This window comes from Odocoileus virginianus, chromosome 4, assembly GCF_023699985.2.
Source record: "Odocoileus virginianus isolate 20LAN1187 ecotype Illinois chromosome 4, Ovbor_1.2, whole genome shotgun sequence".
NCBI classification, from domain to species: Eukaryota; Metazoa; Chordata; class Mammalia; order Artiodactyla; family Cervidae; genus Odocoileus; species Odocoileus virginianus.
In genome coordinates this window covers 29,548,345-29,566,226 of record NC_069677.1, presented here as the reverse complement: position 1 = coordinate 29,566,226, position 17,882 = coordinate 29,548,345, and the positions used below count along the sequence as shown (strand labels likewise).

At 33.6% G+C, this 17,882-nt stretch overlaps 1 protein-coding gene and 1 long non-coding RNA gene across 3 annotated transcripts in view; one reads left to right on the top strand and one right to left on the bottom strand.

Annotated features, from left to right (window-relative positions):
• The window catches only part of PIK3CA (phosphatidylinositol-4,5-bisphosphate 3-kinase catalytic subunit alpha), an 82,840-nt gene that overhangs the window by 53,838 nt on the left and 11,120 nt on the right, over positions 1-17,882 (top strand). For both annotated transcript variants that reach the window (XM_020879160.2, XM_070466371.1), the window contains exons 3-11: positions 469-678; positions 1,811-2,061; positions 3,906-4,151; positions 4,818-4,903; positions 8,356-8,461; positions 8,929-9,081; positions 9,180-9,314; positions 16,519-16,643; positions 17,509-17,590. In XM_020879160.2, coding sequence (XP_020734819.1) covers positions 469-678; positions 1,811-2,061; positions 3,906-4,151; positions 4,818-4,903; positions 8,356-8,461; positions 8,929-9,081; positions 9,180-9,314; positions 16,519-16,643; positions 17,509-17,590 — 1,394 coding nt within the window. The remainder of the gene's footprint in view (positions 1-468; positions 679-1,810; positions 2,062-3,905; positions 4,152-4,817; positions 4,904-8,355; positions 8,462-8,928; positions 9,082-9,179; positions 9,315-16,518; positions 16,644-17,508; positions 17,591-17,882) is intronic.
• LOC139034751 (uncharacterized) lies at positions 9,395-15,568 on the bottom strand. Its single transcript, XR_011487289.1, has 2 exons — positions 15,111-15,568; positions 9,395-11,699 (listed from the first exon to the last, which is right to left on the bottom strand). It is a non-coding gene; the product is annotated as an uncharacterized lncRNA (long non-coding RNA).

Sequence of the window (17,882 nt, the reverse complement as noted above, 5' to 3'; positions counted from 1 at the left end):
AATGCAAATAACTATGAAGCTTAACTGTTTTCTCATTAATACAATATTTTGTCTGAACTGGTTAAATAGATTTCAAAATAAAAATCATTATAATTCAAAAGTATTTTTTGACTGTTAAGCTAAGGGACTATTTTTAACACCTTGGTATTATTCTGTAAAGTTTTCTTTAAGAAGTGTCATGTGAAGGAATGAGGGATGATTTATATTTGTTATATCCCAGTTTTGTTTTGTTTTCTAAAAAATAATTGATAATAAATAATTTTTGCTACTTTTGCTCCAAATTACTGAGCATATCATATTTTATATATTAAACATATTTGAGATTTTGTCAATTCTTACTATATGTATTCATCAAAAATTTTATTAACACAGAAAATTCTTTATTGTGATCATCTATAGCTACCAAACTCCTTGTTTATAACAAGCATGGTCTTACTGTGTGTTTAACAGAATGTTATATCCTTTAAGGTTTTGCTATTGGCATGCCAGTGTGTGAATTTGATATGGTTAAAGATCCAGAAGTACAGGACTTCCGAAGAAATATTCTCAATGTTTGTAAAGAAGCTGTGGATCTTAGGGATCTCAATTCACCTCATAGTAGAGCAATGTATGTTTATCCTCCAAATGTGGAATCTTCACCAGAACTGCCAAAGCACATATATAATAAATTGGATAAAGGTAAGAAAATTATTTATCTACTATAAATGGCCACTGTAATGAAAACTTCTGTCTGTACCTATATTATTATACAGTCTTTTTGCCCTAGCTAAATGATAAGCTTCTACACATTCTTACTGTATACAAAGAAAAAGTAAATGTTAGATGCAGTGTTTAACTCTGATCATAATGAGGATAATAATGACAACTATTGACAGTATATCAGTTTCTAGAATTAAGTGAATATGAGAGTATTTAAACTGCATTATTTTAGAAATGAAAATATCATTTTATCAGATAAATATTTGTGTTTTTCAAGGTAACAGTGAAGTTTTTAATGGAAACTTATAGAATAAGTTTACTTATTAAACATAGTATTCTGTCAGTAGAATAAATTAAGGCATCTTATTACTGTTTCAGCCATATTATTCAAAGTAGTTTAATGATTATATAACATAAGATCTTCATTTAAAATTCATTTCTACATTAGCATGGTTTTTAAAATGGAATGATCTTTTCATTTTTTCCTAATACTCTTTATGAAAATTTTCCAACAAATAGAAAATCTGAAATAATTTTACTGTGTGTACCTTGGCCACTCCAACATAGTTTTAATCTTTTCATTTTCATCTTCTTTTTCTTGGTCCCCTAGCTTTATACTTCATTAATCTTAAATGGAAAAAAATAGAATATTTACTTTCTTCCCCATCCCTCCCCACCTTTTCTCTCATTCTGATTCAGCATCTTTCTTTAAGTCTCCATGGTTCTTTCCCATAGTTACGAGACACAGTTGTACTTAGAGTACTGTTGAACTTTTGATGCCATCATGAGTCACTCTTCACAAGGATTGTATCTATGAAGTATGTCATGCAGTTTAGAATAGAAATTAGCTTAGTCTCAGATACTTGCAACACACAGTAGTCACAGTTTTGTATGCTTGCCTTAAAACATGAGGTTGGGGCATGGTTTGTCAGCCCTATCAGATTTGAAGGTTTGCTCTTTCTACCTGACAGTTACCTGTATTTAATTATGGTTGATTATAAGTCATTTCTGTTTGTGGTTAGAGTCATGGTACTGCATACTTTTTGAAACTTCTCTCTTGAAAAATGAAATATATGTGGTGACTGCATCTAATATTATTTTTCTATTATAGGGCAAATAATAGTGGTGATTTGGGTAATAGTTTCTCCAAATAATGACAAACAGAAGTATACCTTGAAAATCAACCATGACTGTGTGCCAGAACAAGTAATTGCTGAAGCAATCAGGAAAAAAACTCGAAGTATGTTGCTGTCATCTGAACAACTAAAACTCTGTGTTTTAGAATATCAGGGCAAGTATATTTTAAAAGTGTGTGGATGTGATGAATACTTCCTAGAAAAATATCCTCTGAGTCAGTATAAGGTGAGTAACAAGTTTTAAAGATATTACTTTTAAATTTAAAAGGTAATAACATTGGGAACTGATATCTGTATTTAGGATGTAGTTTTTGAAAATTTAGTTTTTTTTTGGCCATACTACTTGGCTTCCAGAATCTTAGTTTCTTGACCAGAGATTGAGCCCTGGTTTTGGCAGTGAAAACGCCAAATCCTAATTACTGAACTGCCAGGGAAGTCCCAAAACTAAATAATTAGTATTAATAAATAGCATTAATTAGTTTATTTTTTACACTATATATATTTTTTAGACAAATTTGAGAGGACCAATGCTGTTCTTTTATATTTTATATAATTAATATTTGGGGACCTGACTACATGTATATGGGTAAGCTGAGTAAAAGTTTACAGTTGTAACAATAGTTATGTCATTATTCAGATACAGACATTTGATTTGGTGACGATTTAATTGTGCCATGAGGTAAGATATAATAATGTTTCAGGTGTTTTACAAAAAATGCATCATGTGCTTTTTCTGGATAGCTCCAGTTCTATAGTGGAAATACTTTTATAGCCAATAGGAATTTTAAATAAATTGAAACTTGCCCAAAAGGCTTTTCATGTGCCATACTTTTCAAAAAAGGGCTTGTTGTATTTGAATAGGCAGTGTTAGCAATAAGGTAAATATTCTTTGTCAAAAAAAAAAAATGGCAGTTATACTAACACCCAAATATGGGGCATTTGATGATTTTTGTCCCTTTGCAAACAGTGGCACCAGAAGGAATTAAACATTTCAAAATCCATGGTCTACAGTTAATTAAGATGTACTGTTAATACTTACTTTACTCTGTCTTTCTATTCATTAAATAAATACCTATAAGAAGCAACCATATTTGTACCAAGCATATGTCAAATACTGATTTACTGAGTAAGACATGGTCTTGGCTTTTAGTTTGCTTACATTCTACTAGGGCTTATGGGTAAGAAAACAGATTTTTGTAAAATGTGTACAGCAGTGCTGTGTGTATATGTGCTTAGTCACTCAGTTGTGTCCAACTCTGTGTGACCCCATGGACTGTGACACCCCCCTCCGCCCCCCGGCTCCTCTGTCCATGAAATTTCCCAGGCAGGAATACTGGAGTGAGTTTTCATTTCCTTCTCCAGGGGATCTTTCAGACCTGGGGATCAAACCTGTGTCTCCTGCATTGGCAGGCGAATTCTTCACCCACTGAGCGATTAGGGGTGTACAGTAGCATTTATATTAAAAATCTCTATCCTGATTATCATTTTAAAGTTCAAACCAATGCATTTTAATATTTTTAACAACATATTTCATAATTATTAGTCTCCTCTCTTTGTGTGTGTATGTGTGTGATTTTTTTTTAAGAAATGTTTCTCAAGAAGTGTTGGGGCAAAAGAACAAGTGGGCAGCAAGCAGCTCTTGGATTTTACATCAGTATGACTTAATACGTTGAATGACACAGGCTTTCTAAATATCTTGCTTTTTCCTTTAACAAGTACAGTATTTTCATAATGATTATGTCCTGATCCTTATTTTTAATTCTTTCTTCTTTCTTTTTTTTTTCCAGTTGAAGGTAGAACTATAGTCTCAAAAGCTGACCTTGATTTTTCTTTTCTTCTATACAATTTATATGCCAGGAGGTGCTTGGCTTATCTGTGCTAACTCCCAAATGTTAGTATTTTGACTGTTATAAATATAGCAACTGCTAAAAAAAAACTATAATGTTTGATTTGTTTAATCACCTTTGCAGATTAGTATGTAAATTCTCTCATAATACTCTTGCATTTTGCTTTTAAAAATGAAAACTTTACAAGAAATGGCTTCTCCCCTCCCACCTTAATCTCTTACAGTATATAAGAAGCTGTATAATGCTTGGGAGGATGCCCAATTTGATGCTGATGGCTAAAGAAAGCCTCTACTCTCAACTGCCAATGGACTGTTTTACAATGCCATCATATTCCAGACGCATCTCCACAGCTACGCCATATATGAATGGAGAAACGTCTACAAAATCCCTTTGGGTTATAAATAGTGCACTCAGAATAAAAATTCTTTGTGCAACCTATGTGAATGTAAATATTCGAGACATTGACAAGGTAAGGTCAGGTCTTGCTGTTTATAACTGATATAAATTATTTTATATAAATCTTTTTTATTGAACTATATAATAATCTGTTGACCTGCAGTATGTTTTCAGTTGGCTAGAAAACATCTACCTCAGTTTATAGTCCTTCTCTGTAATTCTAATAATTCTAATATCCATAATTCTAAGCTCTTAAAACCAAGCTTTTATAGAATTCATTTGGCAGGAAAACCTGACCTAATCTGAAGCAAGGTTTTTATAGTCTTTATTTATCCCACTTAATGTAAATATCCATATGTTTTGTTGTAGAAATATTAATAATTTCTCTATGAAGTGCTGCTCTAACTGCTAAGAGTACTAAGTAATATTTAGTATATGTACCAATTTATCATTCTGGAATTTGTAAAACTGAATTACGTAACTGGCCTAAAAAGGGATTGTGGGCCAATGTTGAAGGCAGCAACCTATTGATGAAAAATCTAATCATTTATTAATTAATCATTTATTAATATGGGAAGAAAAAGAGACCAGAAAAGCTACATCTGAACAAAAACTTTTAGTTGATTTTCTCATTCATGTCAGTTAAATTGTTTTGATAATGTTTAATATTGGCCTTGTCTAGTATGTATGTGTGCATGCGTATGTGTATGTGTATACACATAACTTTTTTTTCCCTTAGATTTATGTTCGAACAGGTATCTATCATGGAGGAGAACCCTTATGTGATAATGTGAACACTCAAAGAGTACCTTGTTCCAATCCCAGGTAAGGAAGTATGTGAATTTATATTTTCAAGTCATATTAGTGTTTAACAGTATAATAAATAAAAGTAGCATATTTTACATTATTAGTTTTATGCAAGTCATATATAATTCCCAGACATTTAATATAGAACATAAGGACATCCCATCAAATAAGTATCCTCATTCCGGGATCACTTTATTTTCTCTAAAATGTTATTGGAACAGTTTTTCTGATTCTCTCTTTCATTGTATTGAGGAGAAAACAGAATGTGTTATAGTTTTGTGCTGATGATTCCTTACAGTAGATCTAAAAACCTTGCATTTTATTCCTTTTTAAACTCCCATTTCCATTAAGAAGTGAGAGTTGGCAAATAACTTCAGAGCTGTACTACTCTGAGGCAGTTTGCTTTACAACACTCCCAAGAATACATGTTTATGGCATTCAAGTGAAGAATCTTTGGGAACAAACCAATTTCTTAGTGGGAGGGGGAGTTACTGGAAATGTTTAAAAATGATTACTGCCTAGATAAAATGAAGAAATAAAAAAGGTAGTATAATTCAGCAACTTTCCATCTTGCCATTTCTTTGCCTTTCTTTATAGAATCATTTGGGAATAAAAGTTTATTCCTGATGAATATAGTAGTATTTTAAGATAACTCAAATTGGTTTTAAATGTTAAAGTAGACTTTTTAGACTAGCAGTAGAGCTAACTAATGGATCTTCCAGAAGTAAGTTTTATAATGAATTCAAACTGAGTTCTAGAAAAGTCAGGAAAAAGTTCTGGTCTTGTAAGTGCTAGAGGTGCCACCCTTCTAGACCACAGGTGAAGTTCAGAGAGATGGTAGCCTTCTCTACCAAGAAGAAGGAATATAATTGCCATCCTGCCTGAACCACTGTAGGTCAGAAAGCACATCACTCAGGTTAGAAGTTACGCTGCAGCAATAAACAACACCAGAATCTTTTAAAATTTTTGTTAGACCAATGAAAGTTATGTTTTCCATTCATACAGCATATCTGTCACAGGTTAAGTGGGTACTTTTGCAAGGAACATAAAAACAATATTTGAGGAAGTAATAGCCAGAAATTTCCAAATTTTGGTGAAAACTATAAGACCAACAACCTAAGGAGTTCAACAAGCCTAAGGAAAGACCCCAAAATAATGTTAGATAGATTTACCCTAATTCTTTCAAATAACAAAAATAAACAGACTTTAGAAAAGTAAAAGGTAAATTTATTTAATGATATAAGATCAAAATGTCAAAATGTAATATATTAAAGTAACTATTTAAAAAGGATTTCTGTTTCATTATCATTTCTTTAAGAATATCTGTAAGGTAAAATCCCTATGCAAGTAGTATAAAGACTTTAAGTAAATTTTTAAGCTTTTCTGTACTTAAAAGTCAGAGATAAAAGTATATGAAGTTATTAGAAAGATAGAATCTTAAAAATTCTTACTGAGATTAAGTGATTTTTCCAAATCTGTGCTTTCTATATGCTAAATAATTAGATACTTTATGATTTCCATATAAATGTTACCAGTTATCTCCCAAAATCAGAATAAATTTGGAATATATATATAAAACCATTGCTTAAAACTAAAGAACTTAATTAGGTTGTACGTGTTTGTGTGTGTGTGTTTTGTGGACTTTAAAAGAAGAAAAGAACATGCTTTAGTTGGTTAGCACAGTACTGAACAACTATAATGCGTTTTAGCTCTCTTAAAAAGTGTGTAGAAAATTTTTAATAATTATGATCAATTCAGAAGGTTTCAATGTGGTAAAAAGTACTAGGTACATTTGAGATACACCATCTAATTTTTCTTGAATTATTGTGAACTTAACAAAGCTTACAGTATTTCTTTTCCCTGCATTTGTTGTTTGCTTTCCCTTTAGATTTCCTTCTAGCTGAGTTTCCCCACTTTAAATGTAAGTTTTCTCTGTATAAATGGACACTTGAGCTTTTAATATGGACTAGTTACTGTTCTAATTTCTTTATGTATGTTATCTCATTTAATTTTCACAACTGTATGAGAGTTGGTGCTGTTATTAGTCCCATTTCACAGATGAGAAAACAGACAAAGCAAGGGTCACACATTTAGTAAAATAGTAGAAACAAGATTTTACTCCAGACAGTCTGACTCCTAAGTTCATATTCTTAGCCATTACTATGTTTTTTAATTTAAAAAAAAACCAATTACTTATTGTATTTGGTTCTTTATAAGTATGTATACCAAATATAGACATAATTTCACATGTAACAACCAATAAGTTAAAGAGAACTTAGGAAAATTTGAATAATTTTTATCACTTTTTGTAGTAACTTTTTTCCTCTCATTATGTCATTTTATTACTTCCTATGAAGTAGTTACTCTGAAATTGAATACTTTCTCCTTATGTATCTTTTATTTTATTTATCTACTGACTTATTTAAATTAACAGGCTCTTCTGAGTGAAACTACATCATACATAAGAGTAATTAAATATAATTTTAATCATAACAGGAAATTAATTTTATCTTTAGTTTCCTTTTTCTATTCCATCTTCTATAAGTGAATTTGTTTTTTATTTTTACCAAAGTACAGCACAAATGCATAAAATTATACAAATCATGATTGTATAGTTCAGTGAATTATCGCAAAATGAATACCTGTATAACCACCTATATAACCACTGTGCTGGTCAAGAATTAGAACATTTACAGGCATTCCAAAAACCCCTCCTCATACTCCTTCCCAACCCATTAATCTTCTCTCCTCCCCAAAGGTACCTGTTCTAATGCTATTAGTTTTGGTTGTTTCTAAATTTTATATAAATGGACTCAAGGAGTTGATATTCTTTTGTTCCTAGCTTCTTACAGTCAATATTATGTTTATAAGATTTCATCTATTAGTAAATAACTAGTGTTCATTTCCACTGATATACAGTATGCCATTATATGACCATACTACCATTTATCTATTTACTTTGAAGTTTGGAGACACTGTATATAATTCTGTTAGCACTCTGTTCAGGATTGCATACATTCCGTTCAGAAAGCCTTCTGAATTGATCATAATTAATGAAAATCTGTTCAGGATTGCATATACCTAGAAATGGAGATGAGTTGTGGATCAGTTTTAGTAGATTATGGTTTCCAAATTGGTTGTACAAATTACACCTCCCCTAGCATGTATGAGATTTTCTGTTAATGCATCTCTTTACCACTCCTCAGTATCATCAGTCTTTATCATTTTAGCCATTCTCTTTTATAGTGTTATCTTTTTATTTTTGCATTTTCTGGATGACAGATGATATTGACTACTCTTTCATGTCTATTAGCCATTTAGATTTGATCTTGTAAAGTTTCTGTTCCAGTCAGTCTCTTACCTGGTTTTCGTTTGATTTATCTTTCTCTTAGTGATTTACAGGAATCATTTATATAGTCTGGATAAAGTCTTTTTTGGTAAATTCTTTTTTTCTTTAAACTTTTTCATAGGTGGAATGAATGGCTGAATTACGATATATACATTCCTGATCTTCCTCGTGCTGCTCGACTCTGCCTTTCCATTTGTTCTGTTAAAGGCCGAAAGGGTGCTAAAGAGGTAAAGTATCAGAAAGAATAGTAATGTTCACTCCTAAAAACCCCTGAATATACTGCTGATTGAATTTTTCAAGAAATGGGTATTTTTTCCCTTACTTAAAAATTAATAAATCAAACATTTAAAAATAATATATTTATTTAAAGAAGAATAACTTAGTAGAGCTTCCAGGATTTATTTTATGATGAATATGTCCTCAGTTCATACTGATAAAACTTTTAATGTACACAGTGACTACACGTAAATATGTCTTGCTTGCTTTGGTTCATATTTCCCATTTATAATTTTAAAAATATGTGTGCTTTCAAATGGGGAAAATGAAACTACACTTGGAAAAAAATTAATGTGACTTGTTATAGATACAGTTTAAAAGGCAGTTGTTGAATTCTCCTTTCTGGCAAAGATAAGTATTTTGAAATGCGTTTTATCATTTAATCTACAGAATAGTGAACATTTTTCTGTTTCTTAAGGAACACTGTCCATTGGCCTGGGGAAATATAAACTTGTTTGATTACACAGATACTCTAGTATCTGGAAAAATGGCTTTGAATCTTTGGCCAGTACCTCATGGACTAGAAGATTTGCTGAACCCTATTGGTGTTACTGGATCAAATCCAAATAAAGTAAGCTTTTTATTATCATAAATTAGATTTTTTTTTTCTTTTTTGTGTGTGTGACAGTCAAGTATAATATATATAATAACTTTTGTTCCATCTCTTAGGAAACTCCATGTTTAGAGTTGGAGTTTGACTGGTTCAGCAGTGTGGTAAAGTTTCCAGATATGTCAGTGATTGAAGAGCATGCCAATTGGTCTGTATCCCGTGAAGCAGGATTTAGTTATTCCCATGCAGGACTGGTAAGGCAAATCACAGAGTTTTCCTTAAGTATCAGTCATAATCAGTGCATTTGCATACCTACTTTTACTCTTTGAATGGAGAAGGTTTCATGTGTTTTATTTACACTGGCATCAATATTACAGGCTCTAGAACAGTATTGCAATAGAATAAAATTCTGTATGCTAATATTTTTTCTGCAGTCTGCTTCTTAGTTTAGCCTGCCTCATTTAACAAATATTTTATTTAATACTGACTACACATATATATTTACTATACAATAGGTTGTTGTTCAGTCACCTAACCATGTCCAACTCTTTGTGACTCCATAGACTGCAGCATGCCAGGTCTCCCTGTCCTCACCTTCTCCTGAAGCTTGCCCAAGTTCAAGTCCCTTGCATCGGTGATGCTGTCCAGCTATCTTATCCTCTGATGCCATCTTCTTCTTCTGCCCTCAATCTTTCCCATCATCAGGGATTTTTCCAGTTGGTCGGAGTGTCACATCAGGTGATCAAAATGCTAGAGCTTCAGCTTCAGCATCAGTCCTTCCAATGAGTTTTCAGGGTTGATTTCCTTAAGACTGACTGGTTTGATCACCTTGCTGTCCAAGAGACTCTCAGGAGTCTTTTCCAGCACCACAGTTTGAAGGCATAATTCTTTGGTGCTCTGCCTTCTTTACGGTCCAGCTCTCACAACCGTACACGCCCCCTCGGAAGACCATAGCCTTGACTAGACGGAACTTTGTCGGCAGAGTGATGTCTCTGCTTTTCAACACACTGTCTAAGTTTGTCATAACTTTTCTTCCAAGGAGCAAGCATCTTAGTTTCATGGCTGCAGTCACCATCTGCAGTAATTTTGGAGCCCAAAAACATAATGTCTGTCACTATTTCTATTGTTGCCCCATCTATTTGCCATAAAGTGATGGGACCAGATGCCATGATCTTAGTTTTCTGAATGTTGAGCTTTAAGCCAACTTTTTCACTCTCCTGTTTCACTTTTATGAAGAGGCTCTTTAGTTCTTCTTCACTTTCTGCTATAACGGTGGTGTCACCTGGATATCTGAGGTTATTGATATTTCTCCCAGCAATCTTGATTCTAGCTTGTGCTTCATCCAGCCCAGTGTTTCTCATGATGTACTCTGCATAGAAGTTAAATAAAAAGGGTGACAATATACTAGGTGACATACTCCTTTCCCTATTTGGAACCATTTTGTTGTTCCATATCCAGTTCTTCTGTTGCTTCCTGACCTGCATACAGATTTCTCAAGAGGCAGGTCAGGTGGTCTGGTATTCCCATCTCTTGAAGAATTTTCCACAGTTTATTGTGATCCACACAGTCAAAGGCTTTGGCATAGTCAGTAAAGCAGAAGTAGATGTTTTTCTGGAACTCTCTTGCTTTTTTGTTGATCCAACGGATGTTGGCAATTTGATCTCTGGTTCCTCTGCCTTTTCTAAATCCAGCTTGAACATCTGGAATTTCACAGTTCACATACTGTTGAAGCCTGGCTTGGAGAATTTTGAGCTTTTAGTTTTACTAGCGTGTGAGATGAATGCAATTGTGCGGTAGTTTGAGCATTTTGGGCATTGCCTTTCTTTGGGATTGGAATGAAAACGGACCTTTTCCAGTCCTGTGGCCACTGATGAGTTTTCCAAATTTGCTGGCATACTGACTCCAGCACTTTCACAGCATCATCTTTTTGGACTTGAAATAGCTCAACTGGAATTCCATCACCTCCATTAGCTTTGTTTGTAGTGATGCTTCCTAAGGCCCACTTGACTTCACATTCCAGGATGTCTGGCTCTAGGTGAGTGATAACACCATCGTGATTATCTGGGTTGTGAGGATCTTTTATGTATAGTTCTTCTGTGTATTCTTGCCACCTCTTCTTAATATCTCCTGCTTCTCTTAGGTCCGTACCATTTCTGTCCTTTATTGTGCCCATCTTTGCATGACATGTTGCTTTGGTATCTCTAATTTTCTTGAAGAGATCTGTAGTCTTTCCCATTCTGTTGTTTTCCTCTATTTCTTTGCACTGATCACTGAGGAAAGCTTTCTTGTCTCTCCTTGCTATTCTTTCTCTGCATTCAAATGGGTGTATCTTTCCTTTTCTCCTTTGCCTTTTGCTTCTCTTCTTTTCACAGCTATTTGTAAGGCCATCGCATTCACTAGTTTTACTGACCACAGTGCTTCATAAGGTCCGTTTGACTTCACACTCCAGAATGTCTGGCTATGGGTGACCGATCACACCATTGTAGTTATCCAGTTCATTAAGATCTTTCTTGTACAGTTCTTCCATGTATTCTTTCCATCTCTACTTGATCTTGACACAATAGGTACCAGGTAATAAAGTTGTGACCTGAAGAGACTTCTACTGTTTATTCAGTGTGCTGGTGAAAATAGGCCTGAGACTGGTAAAAGCAGAAATATAAGATTACAAATTATGCTGAGTGCCATGAAGGAAATAGTAGTGTGTCAAGAATAATGAACTTTTGGGGAGAAAGAATAGTGTATCTTGGCACAGGAGAGACCTCTCTGGGATAATAACTTTGAACTTGAAACCAAGGTATACGTGTGTTGTTAACTGGGCCTAGAAGCAGAGGAAATAGCATATCACAGTAGTCTATGCTGGACTTCCCTGTTGCTCAGTGGTAAAGCACTTAAATGCTAATGCAGGAGATGCAGGTTCAATCCCTAGGTTGGGAAGATCCCTGGAGAAGGAAATGGCAACTCACTCCAGTTTTCTTGCCTTGGAAATCACATGGACAGAGAGCCTGGTGGGCTATAGTCCATGGGGCTGCAAAGGAGTTGGACATGACCTAGCAACTAAACAACAACAATAACAACATGGTCTGTGCTAGAAAACAGTGTATATAAAATGGATCTGTTTGTCTGATCTTGGCTGTAGTTTTAGAACCACAGTGTAACTGGGTTCAAGGATCGTAAACTCTCCCTTACTTTTCAAGGGAAAAGTGTCAGTGCTGAGAGAAGAGTATTTTTGTTCTTTGCTGTCTCTTTTCCCAGGTTCCTAATTTGTCACCTTTTTCTTTGGCCTAATTAAAGATTATAGATAGACCATTCAATGAATGTGGGTTCTGAAACATGCCTACCCCCCCAGTAATAGTGGCACCCAGGGGCAATCTGGAATCCTATATTTAGAAACTTTATTAGTTTAACTTTATTATTAATAGTTGTGTTCTCAGTAAGGAGTTTACCAAACTTTTGTAAATGGAATAATAATAATAATAGTGATAGTAATCTTCCTGCCTGTGTACTTTCAAAACTATGTACAAAATGTTTTGTTAAGTAGAAATTAATTTAAAATCATTTCTGAATTCTGTCATTTACTAAAAGTACAGTTAGCTTTTTTGACATTAAAAAAGGGATTCTTTTGCTTGAAAAATGTAGCCACTACTTTGTAAGTTTAATTCCTTGAATATATTTAACATGTATTAAGTGCTTACTATGTACTATAAATGCCATGCCAATTACTTTTCACATATTACCTCATTTAATCTTAAAAGGTAGTCTCAATGAGGGTAGGTGCTATTTTAACTCCTATTTTACCAGAAAAGAAAAGGTTTAAGGAGTTTAAATAAGTTATCCAGTGCCACTGTTAAATAAGTATTAAGTCTTTTACTCTTAACCATTCTAACTTAGATAAACAGGATAATTACCTTGATTCCTTAATTTTGAAATGAAGCATTTCTGTAAAATGTCCATAACTCTATCTAATTAGTTATACCTATAAATTAACTGAATTACCAGAATTAGATTACATACTTGAAAATTCATTTATTTCCTATTTTATTCATATTTTAGTCATTGAACTCAGTTTGCCACAGCCCATTTTAGCTTTTGAGTTTCCTTTTTGAGCAGTTCTAAGTTTTTTAGGATTGATATTTTATGACATTTTCTTCCTAGAAGAATTTTTTTTATTTCAAAGAAAAACTGTTTATTTTTGTAATAGAATAAAACTGATTCTGTCTTTCAGTTACCATCGGATCTATTGAAAACTTTCATAAATCTAAGATACAACAATGGGATACTTAATTTTCTTGTATCTTAAGACATTTTACTATTTAATCATTATTCATTAATTAGTTCCAACTATGCTAAAAAAAAAGACTAATATACATGGAAACATAGAAGGGTAGAACAACTAGAAGGATGATACAGTAGTGAGGTCAGTCATCACTTTTACATCATCCTTCAGTCTTATTGCAGTGCTCAGTGTTTTCCATCATCTTTCCAGATGTATAAAGAAGTCTGCAAACACCATCTTTGTAGTTTTTTGTTTTGTTAGTTTTTAGGCTTTCATTTGAACACTGTTAATAATTTAGAATTTTTCCCTTTCCACCCACAGTGACAAAGAGAAGAAAACTTGACAGAGAAAAATATTTCACAAGTATTAAATCAGAGTATGAATGCAAAGAAATGGATAATAGTGCTTTAAAGCAAAGTTTCTCAGCCTTAATACTGATGACATTTGCGGCCAAAAATTCCTTTGCTGTAGGGGCTGTCCTATTCATTACAGGATGTTTAGCAGCACCCCTGGCCTCTACATACTAAATGCCAGTAATATCACCAGCACAACTTGTAACAATCAAAAATGTGTCCCAACACTATCAGTGGTTCCTGGGAGGTAGATGGGACAAAATCACCCCAGTTGAGAACCACTGCTGCTGCTGCTGCTGCTGCCGCTAAGTCGCTTCAGTCGTGTCCGACGCTGTGCGACCCCACAGACGGCAGCCCACCAGGCTCCCCCGTCCCTGGGGTTCTCCAGGCAAGAAACTGGAGTGGGTTGCCATTTCCTTCTCTAATGCATGAAAGTGAAAAGTGAAAGTGAAGCCGCTCAGTCGTGTCCGACTTTTAGCGACCCCATGGACTGCAGCCCACCAGGCTCCTGTGTCCATGGGATTTTCCAGGCAAGAGTACTGGAGTGGGGTGCCATGGCTCCAGACTTAAATGGTGATGTTAAAATTGATCATATTAAGTGAAACATCAGATGACACTATCCTAGATGAATTTTTTCAAACTCAAGAGACAGTGAGTGAACAATGTATCTCCAAGGACAAAAAATGACTAACACAAGTTAGTCATTCTGCAGGAATGACTTTATCACACAATATGTCTTAGTAAGAACCTGGACCACAAAAAAATTTTTTTTAATATTAAAAACCTGGACACCATCTTTTCCAGTATTCTTTTTATCTTTTATGATGTTGTGCACCAAAATATACTTTTTAAGTAGCTAAATGCTACAGACAGTTGTGTATAAAAATAACTGGAAGGAAAAAAATAATGTAGAAAAGTCCTAACTCCTTGGATTGATTATTCTAATTGATATCTGTAAGTATAAAAAATAGAAATGTTTTGTACTTATGAAGCAAAGAAGATGGTTATCCTCTCTTCAACAAAATTATGAGTCATCAAAGTTTTCAAAAGTATTGTATTTTGAAAATGCAAGTATGAGAAGAAAAACCAAAAGTAATGATAAGCTAGAACTGACGAGATATGTATTTGAAATCTGGAATCAGTATTCACAAGATGGATATGTTTCAGGCTCACACAGGACAATTGATTAGCAAGTTTGTTTCTTTCAACATATGTTGCCCATTTTGGATTATAAATTTGATTTTACTATGTTTAAATTCTTATTAAGATGTCTGTTAAATTGTGTTTACCATTTTTTATTCTCTAAATTATTTTGTATTAAAAACAAAAATAAGTAAAAGAACTAAGAGTCCATTGGAACCCAAATGTTAATGTTAATGACTACTTTTTCTGATGAGTTGAGGGTTAAGTATTTATTCTTTTACCTGGACTATTACAGTAGCTCCCTGCTTGGTCTTCCACTTATCCTAGAGCAGCCAGAATAACAAAATTATAAAAGATAAATCAAGTATTAATAACAGTATTCATCCTGTACATAACTTTCACTAAAAGTAAAATCCAAATCTTTTACCCTGACCTACAAATTTTACATGCGGTGACTATGACCTGCTGTCCGTCCTCTCCCTCACCTACTGGACTTCAGATGCCACTGACCCTCACCAACTCTTTCTGTCTGTGGGGCACTTTCACTGTTTCATTCATCTGCGGTAATTTTCCCCTGGTCTTAGTGTGGATGGTTCTTTCTTGGCATTTGGATCACAAATTAATATGTTCTCAGAGGCCATTTCTGAACACTCAGTCTAAGGTAACTACCCCGTCCTTCTCTGTCACATCACTCACAACATCTGTCTGTGTTGATTCTCCAATAGCTTTATTTGTTCATTTAATTTTCCACTATAATAGAGTCTCTGTTAATGCAGGTGTTTTACTATTTTCTGAGCCCAGCAGTAAGAATAGGACCAAATTACACAATACATGTATTAAAGATTTGTTGAGCGAATATGTGCCAGTAATATTTTGTTATGCTGCTGGATAAATTAACAATATTTAAATATATAAAAACCAGGGGCTCCCTTGGTGGCTCACATGATAAAAGAATCTGCCTGCAGTGCAGGAGACAAGACCCGGGTTTAATCCCTGGGTCAGGAAGGTTCCCTGGAGAAACAATGGCTACCTACTCCAGTATTCTTGCCTGGGGAATTCTGTAGACAGATGAGCCAGGAAGGCTACAGTCCACAGGATCCAAAGAGTCAGACACAACTGAGTGACTGACAGTTTGACTTTTTAAATAAAAACCAAGTAGCATGGATGTCTGCTTTCATCTTTAGCCATTAGGAATAAGTATAACCCATCCTAAATGGCATGTGTTTTTCATCATATATTAATGTGTTCATAGTTATTCATTATGTGGTTAATATATTTGTATTTAAAAGGAATAAATACATTACTTAGAATCTTGGAATTACACCAAAAGTTATGTATGGCATTTTCATTTTAGTTTCCAAAATTCAGCGTGCAGTATTTTAAAGTGGGTTATTGTGTTTGTTTGTTTGTTTTCCTGTTTTCCCCTTATTTTTACTTTTGAAATTGGAAAGCCTTGCAGTGATTATAAGGATATATTCAGGCAAGGATTATGAAAGAATTTAAACTTGTTCTCCCCTATCGCTGAAAATAAAGTCTTATAATGACAATAAACTGGTTTTCAACAGCTAATAATCAGTGTAAAGTTTATTGAAAGTTAATCTTTTTTTTGCAGATCACTCATAAATCGAGGGAGAAGGTTAGGAAATATGACAAAGAAAAAATTATATAAGATACTACTTTATTTTACAGAGTAACAGACTAGCTAGAGACAACGAATTAAGAGAAAATGATAAAGAACAGCTCCGAGCAATTTGTACACGAGATCCTCTATCTGAAATCACTGAGCAAGAGAAAGATTTTCTGTGGAGCCACAGGTAAGTGTTAAGATAGAGTCCGTTTCTCCTATTTCACAAGAAAGAACTGACTTTGTCTTGATCTTGCCATGTTTCTGCCATTACCTATTAGAGTAAATAAAGCATAATTTACATGATTTTTTATTATAAGCATTATCCTTTTTTAAACTATGGATGTAGATTAGTATTTCTAGAAAATCATGATGCATTGGTACTAAGCTTGCAGGTGGAAGGTTTTTTTAAAATTCTAAATCCTTAACATGACCTTTTCTTAGATTTGGTTTTTTGTTTTGTTTTCAAATAAAATTTAAGATCCACCCCCCCAAAAAAATACCTGTAGTTTTAGACCCATTTAATTGTGACTTAGTTTCCATTTTTAAGAGTTCCTTTCATTTTTCATTTTTCCTTATGCTTCCTGAAAGTAACAATGTAATGCCCTATTTTTACTTTTGAAGAAATTACTCTACAGCTTGGTATGTGTACACTGGTTTATTTAAATACAGTTGCAGTGCATTTTTGCAGAAAGTCCATTTAAATATAAGTTTTGTCCACTGACCACAGTAGAAGTGGGAATCTTAGCATGGTTCATGATTAATAATAGAGACTATGTAAAGAATATTATAAGTTCATAATTTTTCCTAAGTAGTTGTCCTCCATTTGGATTTTCCTTTTGTCTTCCATGCCATTTATAACTGACTCTAAATATATATATGTGCAGCTATAATGTTAAATATTTGTTTTGATTTTAAGGAAGGCTAGTCATGGTAAGAAATTTTAAAAATGTTTGGAACTTCTTAGAGATTGTATAGTTGAAAATTTAGACATTTAGGTCTTTTGGATAACATGTAAGAATGGTTTTTTATTTTGTTTTGTCTTTTCCACATAGACACTATTGTGTAACTATCCCCGAAATTCTACCCAAATTGCTTCTGTCTGTTAAATGGAACTCTAGAGATGAAGTAGCTCAGGTAAATGCATATTTGAAATTACTGAATAACTGTTGCACAAATTTGGTATGTTGTTCAAATTGTTTTCTCTCAGAAAATCTGCATAAGTGTAAGAGATGAAATAGACTGTGTGTTTTAAATTAACTAATAATAATAGTACAGATGGTCCTCAACTTACCATAGTTCAACTTAAGACTTTTTGACTTTACAGTAGTGAGAAAGTGATATGCATTCAGTGGAAACTATTTCAAATTTTGTATTTTGATCTTTCCTCAAGTTAGCAATATGTGGTAAAATAGTCTCTCCTGATACT